This window comes from Pterocles gutturalis, unplaced genomic scaffold, assembly GCF_000699245.1.
Source record: "Pterocles gutturalis isolate BGI_N339 unplaced genomic scaffold, ASM69924v1 scaffold22166, whole genome shotgun sequence".
Taxonomy (NCBI): Eukaryota; Metazoa; Chordata; class Aves; order Pterocliformes; family Pteroclidae; genus Pterocles; species Pterocles gutturalis.
Window position 1 is genome coordinate 1 of NW_010103635.1, and position 12,751 is coordinate 12,751.

Sequence of the window (12,751 nt, forward strand, 5' to 3'; positions counted from 1 at the left end):
GGGCTTTCACCTCCCCGCTGCGACCGGCATCTGCCGCACAGGTGGCTCTGGGGGTGGTCCTGGCTTTCATTTTCCAGCCCAGGCCTTGTTAGGAAAACAGGGTCCCATAAGCACGCTGCTCCTGGTGAGCACGAATCCCGTGTTTCCAAAACAACCACTGAACCTTCTTTTCTGGCGTAGATGTTCTCAGACTGGTCTTTGAAAGTAAGTTCTTTCACAGCCACAGCAGGAACTCCTGGGCAGTTGCTGGCAGTACTGAAGCTGGGTTGTTCACACCTGCCCTGACAAAGTTAAACAGTGGTGTTTTGCTTTCCCAAATTGTTAACGCTCTCAGCAAGAGTCCTGTTGTGGGACCTGTGGCCATTCTGTGCCACCCCAGCAGCTGTAGCAAAAAACTTCCTGAAGCTGTCAGGCCATCAGCACAGAGCAGCCGCAGGACAGAGGAGCTTTGTCAGGATAGAGATACCCTGGCCTGTGAGCTCACTGTCCAGGACAGACACTGCTCCTCTGTTACTGACCTTTCATCATCCCATATGCATATGAAATTCTGAAATTTAAATGTTGCCACCCTCTTGTCCTTTCCTTGCACGATACCAGGATCTGGATGGTTCTATATATTTATATGGGTTTGTTAGTTCAGTTCATTCACTGGAATTAAGTTTCCGCTGATAAAACCTGCATAATTTTTATCTTATGTTTTAGTGTCACAGAAGCAAATAATTATTTGTTAGTGACAATATATTAGCCGGTTTCCTAGGAATTCTGTGATGGAGGTTTACAGAAAACAAGCACTCTGCTTAAACAGCTCTTGTCTGCACAGGCAGTTTGCATTTCACTAAGTAACATTACGGGTAGCCAACAATTCTAAAACCAACCAATGCAGCTATTTAAGTTACTGTAATAGCACACTGACTAAGTTCTTTGCAATTACCTGTTGTGTTCTTGGTAAAACAAGCATACCTTTGTTCAGAAAGTGAAAGGATGAAGAATATAGATAAGAGAACAGCAGTGTACATGACAAGAGATGTACTATGAAGGACTCCAGCAGGGGTTTGTTTTGAGATCTTTTAGCTGTTTAAATGGAATTTATTTTTTTTTTAGCCAGCCTATCAAAATTTGAGGCAGAAAGTAGACAACTTTGTATCAACCCACCTGGACAAACAGGAATGGAATCCAGCAATGAACAAAAACCAGTTACGAAATGGTCTAAGGCAGAGTGTGATTCAGTAAGTAAGCAACATTCTGTAAAGTAACGGTAATGCTATTTGATAAATAATATATAACTATCTTATCTCATCACCTAAGTCAAATAAGAATTTGCAGAATTAAGTTTTTCAACACCACTTTCTCTTCTGCTCTCCTGAGTTTCATTATAATAGTGGATGCAGTCTTAACTCCCATTAAAATGCTTACATTACTGCTTTTCCTGAAATTTGTATTTTAATGAGTTGAGCAGCATGGTGAAGTACTCATATTTGTTATCTAGACAAGTTATTGCTGCAAATAGCCAACACTGCCTGCTGGCAAAATAGTACCTGATGTGCTGAGTGAATGACCTTGAACTTCATTTTCAGAAAAGAGCCTCTCTTAAAAAATCCTGAAGGTGCCACAGCTTGTTGAAGTAGACTCTGACCACTAGCAGGCAGTAATCAAACTGGGCTACTCTGATTTCATGCAGCAGAGGGTAGCTTTTGTACAGCTATTTAAGATGTTACATTTCCAGCATGACAGGAAAGCCAACTTAAGCTATGGTGCTTAGAGATTTAGGTTTAGTATCTCTTGCTGCTAACTCATTGCAGTCTGAAGTATGAGCCTTAGCTTGTTTGACTAAAAGTCACGGATAAAAACTTTATAGTGAAAGTTGTGGGGAGAGGAGCAGTAGGGAACTTTATAATGGCATTTATGGTTATAAGGAAAGCTATTAGAATGTGTCATGCACAGAAGAAACTGTATTTCAGAGCACTTGGTAGAACCTGTACATCATTAGTACATAACATTAGTTTAATTTGTAATTAGAGAAGGGGGCGTCTACTGGAAGTACAGAATTTCCTATCTTTACTTGGAGTCCTTGAGACACGTTTGTCACTTAATGCTTCCTCTATGTTACTCTACCACTAGAATGAAACAGACAATTGGCAGATGTTAGATCAGCGAGCCTGTAATGAGAAGAATGCAAGGTGCTCCCTCTGAGTAGGCTACGAGTATACAGAATAGACACACGGTATTAGGGAGAGTCCCTATCACTTGTGTCGTTCCAAGACTGAGCAGAGAGTGTCAAGATGTGTATGTGCTTTGTTGCACGCACACATACATGTGGTGTTACCTGGAGGTGACACGATGTGCCATGACCCTGCACCCACTCACTCACCAGCATTCACGGCCTTATGAGTCTTGTGGCTCCTTTTCCAAGCGCCAGGCAACGTCTCCGTTTCCTGTCCCCTGCTCCCTTGCAGACATGACTTAAGCCTACTAGACAGCCTGTGCCCCACAATCCAAGAGTCTGGCGCAGCCCCTGAAGTAATAAGTCACTTCAGTTACTAGTGTTCAGTTCCAGAAACTTTGCTGTGTGCTACATGTGCTTGTTTTTATAATTAATACCCATCTGTCTAGACTAACAGTTATAAGGAGTGAGCGACAGTAACATTATTAGGGGGAAGTCCTTTTCTCCCTCAAGTCAGCCAAAGAAAAGACTGTGCTCTCACCTACCCTCCTTCTCAGAATAGCTTGTTTCCCTTGTTTGTGCCAAAAATGTGTTTGTTTGTTTTCATGTTGACCTCATTTCCACATGAGCCCTATTAAAGTGGCTCTTGTCCAACCTACCATTTAAGTACCTGGGAGACCAGATATCAGTTGTTAATTCTGCGGGGAGAAGTGAAGGGGGTGGGGGGGAATAGGTGATTGAAACAACTCCCTGTTAAGGATCTACTGAGTGGGCTGCAGTTCTCACCATGTTAATGCTAATTGCAGTTGACAGGAGGGCTCTGGAGAATTACTGGAAGAGATTGGGAGAAGTTTTTCAGAGGAGCTGAATGCCTCCTTTGTCTTTGTTCAAGGTCAGGAATGCTGGAAGCTGGAGTGGACAGAATTATTTCTCAGGTGGTGGATCCAAAACTAAACCACATCTTCAGGCCCCAGATAGAGAGGGCAATTCATGAATTTTTGGCTGCACAAAAGAAAGAGGACAGTGTGCCAGCTCCTCCTCCAGAGCCTGAGAATAAGGATCCTCCTGCTCCGTCTCAGGACGCTTCCTAAAGGTCTTGTATCTCTGCACTTACTACTTATATTTGTCATGTACCTCATCTCTGTAGTTTGTATAACACAAGACAGAGAAGACATCATATTCTTCCTGGCTTGTCAGGGAGGACACTTTGATCATCAGCATGTTGTCAATGTCAGACAGTCATCTGAGCTGCTTCCACTTAAGTGTCTGCTAAAAATATATTAGGACTGAAGACATAGGTATGATGTGAAACAGCTATCAAGGAACACTGTGGACTCTGCCAGTGCTGGTTTTGGATCAGGCCAAAAGGCCTTTTATTCCTGTAAAGGCATATCCAGCAGCAATTGACATGGAATTGGCTAGATAGCTTTCAGAACAATATCAAATGGATTAAAAATATATATCCTTTACTGAAATACAGCTGAAAGTAGAGTGGTGACAAGTTATTATGCTTTAGCATTGCTCTTCTTTAGAACATGCACTGGAGTGTTGAATGGTTAGTGACTGAAATATTCACTGTTGGAGTAAGGGTAATGTCTCTGGGAGTGAATAACTGTTCCTTCCAAATTGCCTGGTTTAAATAGAGCAACCTATATCTTTCCAGCTGAAAGGACTGAGGGTGCCTTTGTTGCAAACAAGTTCATTCTGGCTTTTGTGATTTAAATAACTCCGGAGGCCTCAGGGGGCCATAATTGCTACTCTGTCTTAACACAAATGACTATGCACCCATCTCTGCTAGGGCCCTGTATCTTAATGTTGATTTGAATATCGAGGCCTGTGTGCACATTACTGAGGAACCACTATCGTGATGGAAAATTTCAATCTGCAGCTTTGCTGGGGAACTTAGAACCATACTGCATGAAAGGAGATTAATTGTGAATTGTTCTAGCTGCTAGGGCTTTCTGAAAGCAAGAATTTTCCTTATAAAGAAGTAATAAGTAACCTACAATAGCTGTTCTTATGTATGGAATGATTAGATCAATTAGCATGGCTTTTAATTTAATAGTAGAGGTTAAAATGCCTGTAGTATCATCCTAAGTTATTCAGTCATGTGTGACATGCAGCCTTAATGCCTTGACAGATCTTTGCATTTGTCGCGTTCAAATAGTTTAAAGCCCATTATAACCTGCAGCTAAGGGCAGCTGTTAATTAATATATTCTAATCTATTCTCTATTCAAATACATTTACTGGTGAAGGTACCATCCTCTAAACTCTCTTTTTTTCTTGCAGTGAGTTCCTGATATTAAGCAGCTGCAGAACACGTGTCCTGTTAGATTGGCAATGGATTACTTGTTCCATTTGGTGCAGGATTGCTGTCTGCCAAAGATGATTAGCCTTTATCAGACCTGTGGGAAGGCATTGAAATCGGTGAAATTCAGATGCACCTGGAGTTCTGCATGTGGAGGGACAGCCAAAGTGTGAAGATATTTTTGCTATTAACAGCAACACAGAGAGCAGCATGTATTCTTGTTAGTCATGCCTTCAGGCAAGGGGGTAGGAAGAAAAAAAAAAAAAAAGGGAGTTGACTCTTGTCTGGAGGGAGCAGGGAAGTGTTTGAGATGATAGGAGGCTTGGGAGCAGGAAGAAAAGAAAGATGTTTTAGGGGGTGGGGTAGTCTCTTGGAGACCAAGCAAGAGCTGACAGATTTTCTTTGATGTAAACCAGACAAGCGGAAGCATCATACACCACTGCTGCATAACACAGCATTGAGTAGTAGGTGCCAAGTCAGGTGTAACTCATTGCACTGCCTACTTTAGAAAGACATTTCCTGTTTAAAACTGGAAAGAACACTTCAGGATCAATTACTGAGATAATTTCTGTTGCATCACAGAAAAACGTTTACAGTTGGCTATAACTATAGCTGATTTGATTCTTATTTCCTAAGTAACTCTGGGAAGCAAAGGACACCAGAGTAGGTGATCAGTTTGAAACTTGTCTCTTTCAACTTGAAAGACTTATTTCCCATGAAATTTCTCAGGTGCCTGGTGGAAACTGTCCTATGCTTTCAGCTTGAATGCATGCAGTGTCCTCTGGATGACAGTCAAGTAGAGAATGTGATCAAATATTCTGCCAGCAAATGTCCATACCTTTTGCAATAAAAGACTTCAAAAAGCATCCCTGACTCCTAGCTTTGTCAGAATTTTTTTCTCAAGGAAAAACTACTTTAAGGAAATCCATGAGTCCTGATTGCCAGAACCCTGATAGAAGTTTGACCTCACACCATTCATAGATTAATCCAGGTCTGAAAACAGGGGGTTGTTAGTAGAAGTTATCATGAAATAAGATGGATATTAGTATTCCTCTCTATATAAGGTCTCTCTCAAAAAATCTAAAGTATCAGAAATCTGAACTGACCTTACAGCACATCATTTATGAGGTATAAAGTTCAGTCTAGTACTAGTGATGGTGCAGGCATGTTCAACCTTGTGAAAACAGTGCAATTCTGGCCATAGGCTAGAGCTATTCCATTCTTTTTCCTTTCAGATAGCAATCTTTTAAGAAGCTAATAACTACCTCTGTCATTGAATAACACTTAACATTTGAATCCTTGCTACTCATGGGCTGCATACCTCAACTACAGCCTTGCCCCGAGACCTTGTACGTGAACAGATCAATTCCAGCTATACTCTCCTCCCTTTTCAAACCAGGCAATTTGTAGGGAAGATTGATACTGTGGTTTAATCTTGTAGCTAACTTACTTTGCTTAGTACCTCCTTTCTATACAGTTATATGCACAAATGGAGATGACAGAACAGCTGGTATTTTAAACCTTTTACAAGACTCTGTGAACTTCACCACTGCAGTAAGTTTGCACTCTGCACAGTGCTATATAGTCCTCCTGATACATGATTCTTCTGTCAATATTTTTATCCCATTTCAGAGTGTTCCTCTCAGAATGGGAACTTGAATACCTGTACTTTTTAGTGATAGCTAGACTGGCCACAACCTTCCTGATAGGGTTTGAAAAATCTGTGTTTTGGAATAATCTGTTTGTGTAGCTTGACTCTCACTGTTACATAGTTTGTGTTGCTGCTATAGAACAGGACAAGAGGTATGTGAGGAAAGGGCTCTCCTGCATGTTGATTTGATGGTTAAAGACTGCTCTCCAAATCAGTAGTAGGTGTTTTCCCTGAAAGCCATAAGGGCAGCTCTTGGCAGGAAAAGATCTTTTACCTCCTGGTAGGGCATCTGGACCACTTTTCTGAAGCTAAGCCATTCATACCGGGGCGGGGGGGGAAGTTCAAGAGTCTAGAAAGAAAGCAAGTGAAAAGTGTTCTAACTGTGCTTAGACAAAGTCTGGACTACAGTAGTAGTAGTTAGGGAGCAGGGATGCCAGTTCAGTTTTAAAGAGTAGTAAGTGGAGCTGGATTTATTGCAGTAAAGAGGGAATCTGAACCTGTGTTCCCTACCTCTGACAAGTGCTCTAACAGCTGAGTGAAGGGAAACAGATTCAGCCACTATAGTTTTTAAAAGGTTTTTTCATTGTTCTGTCTTTGAATGTGGTGCTGTGTTAAACTGACCAGTACCGCTGTGCATGTGCAGGGCGGTGCCTTTACCTGCTCTCAGCCTATGCACAGTGAGTGCATGACTGCAGTGATGGGGAACTTTCAGATGAGAACTGAGGCAGCCAATCCACATTTGGGATCACAGTCTTTAGTGTTTGGGCTCTAAAGTCCTAGCTTTGGATCAGAGCCCTGAAAGTAACAAGCTTTGGAAGTATACCTTATATCTTATAGGATGGTGAGAAGAACCACCAGGTCCTTACCATGGTGAAGAAATCATAGGTAGTGCTCTTTGATTATACACATTTATCCCTGGCAACTGAGAGAAACATGACTCCAGACTTAATAACCCATGATACTGTTAGAAATCTTCACACCAAAACAAGAACACAAATTTGTACCCACTGTAGAAGTGAAAGTGTTCCCCTGTGTAGTAGGATGTTGGACTAAAGTTAGCATATTAGTTTTCATTGCTGTGCTGGATATGTTAAATACAGTCAGAAGAGTCTGGTGAGGTGGACAGGTCTAAGACACTTGCATAATTCAAGAAGCAATTAGATGCCTTTGTGGAGCTGCAGGGGCAGGGCCCTGCATTAGGAGGATGAGCCTCAGTGGTCAAATGGGCCTTCTCTTTGATCTCAGAGTCCCTCTCACATTCAACTTGACTGTTCCTGTTTCCTGGACAATCATTTAGTACCTCGAATTCTCTTTTCTCAGATGAATACGTTCATGCTTTAATAAATTTCAAGAGATTGCATCATTTCTTCATCTGATATAATGTGAAGGAGCTTAAGAGATTTTCTGCCTCTTCGGCTTTGTCTGTCCCAACCATGTGCGTTTGGTTCTGCCCATTCACAAGAGAGCAGCTGCAGTTTAAACAAAACATGCAGGGAGTTTGAGTTGCATTCTTGGAAAACCAGCCTTGCCACTCCGTGGCTGCTCTGCCCTATGGAGACACCGGGGTCTGAAGCCCGCAGGAGCCAGCCTGTCTCAGTAGGTAGGTACCAGATCTGGAAGAGGAGGTACAAGGTCTCTGCAGAGTCCTGCTAGCCCACAGCCATGCCCGTGGCCAGTTTTTTACCTGTTTGCTTGCCTGGAAAGTGAAGATAATTTACCCTCCTACGTAAGTTCTGGAGTGGGGAGGGAGTCAGGTGCTATGGTTAGGCCCACTACAATGAAAACACGAATGAAGGGAATGCGCACACCAGCATATGTACACACCAGTAAGTTGCGATATACTGTACAAGTTTCAAGGATTAGACATTATAGCTGAAGTCCCATGGAGTGGAGTCATCTTGAAATCCACATCTTCCTGTCCAGACCAGGGGTTTTGATTAAGCCATTTAGCATCAGATCGTGACTTCCTATTAAAGGAATAATCACACATCCCATATGATTAAAACAGTAAAGCAAAAAAAAAACCACCCTGATCTTAAGGTGGGAGGAAGAACAACAAAGAGCAGGGTGCCACTGATGATAGCCACCCAAAAAGCCATGAGCAGATGTCAACACTCCCCTCCAGCACTGCCTCAGCTGCTGCCCTTTTCTGGGGTTGATGGGTCACTCTGGACACTTAAGCCAGACAAGCTAGAGCACAAGTGGGTTGTATTAATTAACTTTTCCCAGCTGACCCTTCTGGCAAAAGCAGGCTTGAGAAATAAGTCTGGACACCAACTGTATGGCCCAGGTTTTTGTGGCTTTCCTGGAGAGCTGAGTGTCCTGGAGGGTTTATAACCTATGAATCCAAGTCCCGGCAAACAGAAAATGCCACTGTCCTGCACTCCAAATAACCCAGAACTCCACTGGATACGCAATTCTTAAAATTTTAACAGACATTGAACTCTAATGTTCTTCAAAGACAAGTATAATTGGATTCTCTTAAGTGAACCAACTAAATGTACAGTCATACTGGAGAAAAGAGAGAAGGGGAGGCTTTCTTAGTTGTTCTGGGGGTTCTCGTATCATGCAAACATCTCAGTTCAAGCGTTACTTGCAGTACTGCAAGCCTTACAACAGTTCTGATGTTTTTTCCTTTGAGTGTCCCAAATGCTGTCATGTTAGAAAAACTGAGAGCCTTTCCCCCATTATTCCTGAAAAATGTACATGTAATGCATACCAAACACATAAAGCAATCTAGGTGGAATCACAATTATGTTATTTTTATGAACAGATATTTTAGTCCAAGAGAAACTTAATTACAAGTACTGAACAGCAGTTAAGTGATGAATAACATGTTTATAACATTCTTAAGAGTAAAACTGATTCTTGCTGTAAATGATTAATAGGCACTTCATGATTTTTTTGCAACTTCTCATGCAAGTGTTACATAAAATAAATGGATGCTCCCCCAGACACTCACTACATAGCTGTTCCATTACAATTCCAGAGATGCTTCTTTCAGTTTAACCTGAAACAGATTACCAACAGAGCAAGGTAGCTACTGCAGCTCTGACCATCTTAACGAGATCAGTTTCACCTGAGCCTGCATTTTAGACACATGCATTCTTCTAGCACTTTCACAACTGCAAAGAAGGGTCTCAAGCAGGTCATTTTTTTCAGGCTCAGTACTACAGCATTAATCTCACCACCAGGGAATGATGCTGCTAAGTGACAGAAAAAGTAACTCACTGAGCAAAGACTCAAGCCCAACCAGTTCTCTGCCCTCATCAGCTATTTTACTGATTAGTATCTAGTCCATTGGCAAGTCAGACACTGACTCAAGTAGATTTCACCAAAAGAAGCAGAATCAAAACTGCCATTATGTATTTAGCCTCTGCCTAAACCAGCCAGTATTTTCCAGCGACAGTTCTTCCATTTGTAACCTCATCCCATCCTAGAGTTAGCATGATGTCTCCATCTGGTAGAGCTGAACCCAACCCAGGTGTCCAAATCAATCCCCTGCCAGCAGATTTGTTAGATCAGACCCTGTAACCAAAGACCGAAATCCAGGCATATCTGGCAAAGGGAGGACAGCCAAGTGGGAAAGAGGAACGTTAGATCTCTCGTCTTTGGTTCCTTCACTCATTAGTACCCATGCCTTACTTATCCCTCAAGTACTCCCACATCATGGTAATGCACTTCCAAGTTTAAAATTCATTACAGAATTCCCAGCCAGCCCAGTTTTGAATCTTCATACCAGATGAGCGAGACACCTGGACCACCAGCCTCAGGTCAGGCAACAAAACCCCACACTGCGAAAGGGGAATAATCCTAACTGTGTGGAGGCAAGCCTAAGCCACAACCCTGAATCCTTGGCGCAGAGAAGGATTGAACTTGGGCCCCTGTCAGGATAGTGGGTCAAACCAACCCCTGCCCCAACCACTGAGCTGGTCATTGCCAACACACCCCGAATCCACACTGTAGTCAATATAGGGCTCTTGGACCCAAACCACGTCCAGCTCTACTTCCTCCCCCGTTCTTAGGACAAGCATGCCTGGTTTTAATGAGGCATGGCCAATATGCCTGGAAGAGAGATTTTTGGCTGGAAGAAGGGGCACTGGGAGGGTTAGAAATCATACCTGGAACATTTAATGGAGTATTTTACTCTCTGCACAACACCAATAGAAAGCAAGAGCAGCACCCACTGTTAGAACACTTCCCATACACCACCTGCTTCAAGCACACCGCTACACCAGGACCGTGGGTACACTGGGGACCAGCAGAGTTTTCTAACAGCACCTTCTTTTTCAGCTGACGGGGTACAGCTGCAATCACCCCTGAGCAGGATCCTGTTCTCCAACTTCTTGCTAAACTGGAGACCAGTTACTCCAGTTCCCAGTTCAAACCCACAAGGAACTGGCGTAGTTCAAGTCTTTCACAGCTATTTGCCTGTTTATACTATAGTGAAAAATACATTTTATCAGCTTCCTTAAAGAGAGGTCAGCTTAATTCCTTGGGATCGGTCAGGGCTCCTCATACCCACCACCACCAAAGCTTACCAGTGCAGGGACTCCCTTTCCCCACTACCACAAGCTGTGTGCAGCGCAGCCATTCTGAATCTGGCCATAAGAGGGAGATAAACCATCGCTTCATTTCCCAGCCTTGATGCCTCCTTACAAAACCCGAGCAGATACAGAACTCTAAAGCCTTGGTGACTCCTGAGTGAATCAACTCAGCAAGGTGTGGGGAAAGCTCTCACAAAGCGTTTCCATGAACTCTGACTATGCTTGTCTAATGCAAATTACACAGCAGATACTGTGATTTCTCAAGAGGTTTAATAGCGTGTAACAAATATCAGTTAGGATTAGGGACAGTTTGGGGAGAAAAGTGAACAGCCCCAGTGATCAGGGACAGAAACACAGTTTTAGGATGTGAAACTGTAAATTCTGACCTGCCCTAATCTGTAATTCACTGATCTGCTCTGATGTGAACAAGGTTGAGGCTAAAACACTAGCAGTAATACCTGGGGCCCCAGATGGTAGTGCCATGAGATGGTATCAGAACCATAGCTTCAGTTCTTGCATTTTTTGTGATTCAAGTGCTGAGACCACATCAGTGCCAAGTCAGCCTCGGAAACATGACTGGGCAGTAACCAGCCCAGCAATAACTGCCCTCGTCTAGACACCGTCAGAAGCCACAGCACAGAGAAACGCACTACCTCAGCCATCAGGCTGGGAGCTGGCTGCACCGAGAATTCCCTCCAGCACCGGGACAAGCCCAAGGAAAGGCACCACAGCAGAATGCAACAAGTCCAACCCACTTGTCCAGGCTAAAGAGGTGCAAGGACCTTGCAATTCACTGATTGCATCTTGCTGACTCTCCTACAAAAAAATCAGTGCCTTTTGCACTAATGTCTTTATAACAGATACCTGTTCACTTGTAAAAATAGAAAAGAAAATCCCCAAACCAGTTCAGGTCTACAAAGAATTCACACAAGGACAGAAGGCTGCAGTTATCTTTGAAGAGTTGGAGCCTTTGGGAAGTCCAAGCAACTTCATACAGTAAATGCATCCATTTTGGAAGGGATTTGTAACAGAAATAGAAAACCATGGCATCCATGAGTCTTGTATTTCATTGCAACTCTGCAAAAGAGAGATAAAATAATCCTGCTTCAGAGAACACTTACAAAATTTCACATTTTCTACAAGGGGGCAGCACAACTGTAGCAAAAAGAGGGAAATCCAGCCATAATTCTTCCCCCACCGCACTCCCTGTGGGATACCAACACATTAATCACCCCCTTCCACCTCCTCACATAACAGCATTCACCTCTACCACCTCCTCCTCCTAAGGCTTAGTCCTCCAGGTAAGGTTATCTCCAACCTTTACCATCAAAACACAGCAAAACAAGGATTGCCTTGCTAAGACAACCAGCCTCAGAGGCCACCAACACCAGCCCCTGAGCTGGTCTCCTCCAACACCAGCCCAAGCTCCCTGCCTTCCACTCAACGTCCTCTCCAACCAGCAAAAAACATCCTACCACTGCAAGACCTTGCAAAATGCACCCTACCAACACAAGACCTTGCAAAAAACCCCAAATAAAGTCCAGTTCCCCCTTAACTTGCTGTGGAGAACCATCCACTCTGCTCACCCCAGCCTCTAGCACACACTGTGTTCTCTGTCTGCTTTACCAAGCAATTGAGCTCACCTGCACCCAGGGCACACCTGAGCCATTGCCTTCCCTCCCCACCCCAACCTCCTCCCGGGGGAAAAGCCACTCTGCTGCACCTGCAGAAAGGATAACCGGCTATCTCCAACCCCCCCTGAATTTCTGCTTCCTACAGGGGAGCGTGGACATAGCCATAACCCAATGCAAGAGCCCACCCTTCCCAGCACAGCGTGGAAAAGCTGGATTTGGCAGCTGCTGGTCCCACAGGTGATACCTGGTGGTTCCAGCTCACCACCACCTCCAGCGTGCAGAATCAGCAGGTCCTCGAGGCTGACACTGCTCCCTAAAATATCCCACCCTCCTCCCCCAGGGATGTCATGAAGGTGCAAGGGGTGGGGGGTCCCCAGGAGCCATGCTCAGCAGCTTATAGGGACAGAATTCTTTCCCCTTTTTAAACAGGACTAAGCCCAGCATCATTT

General features: G+C 43.7%; 1 protein-coding gene across 1 annotated transcript; it reads left to right on the top strand.

Annotated features, from left to right (window-relative positions):
- Window positions 1-1,101: 1,101 nt before the first annotated feature.
- On the top strand, window positions 1,102-4,575 carry BOD1 (biorientation of chromosomes in cell division 1; the record flags this gene model as incomplete). The annotated part of the gene is made up of 3 exons (XM_010086791.1): window positions 1,102-1,226; window positions 3,054-3,254; window positions 4,452-4,575. Coding segments are annotated over 2 exons (324 nt in total), but the record flags the coding sequence as incomplete, so codon positions are not given.
- Between the last annotated feature and the right edge of the window lie 8,176 nt (window positions 4,576-12,751).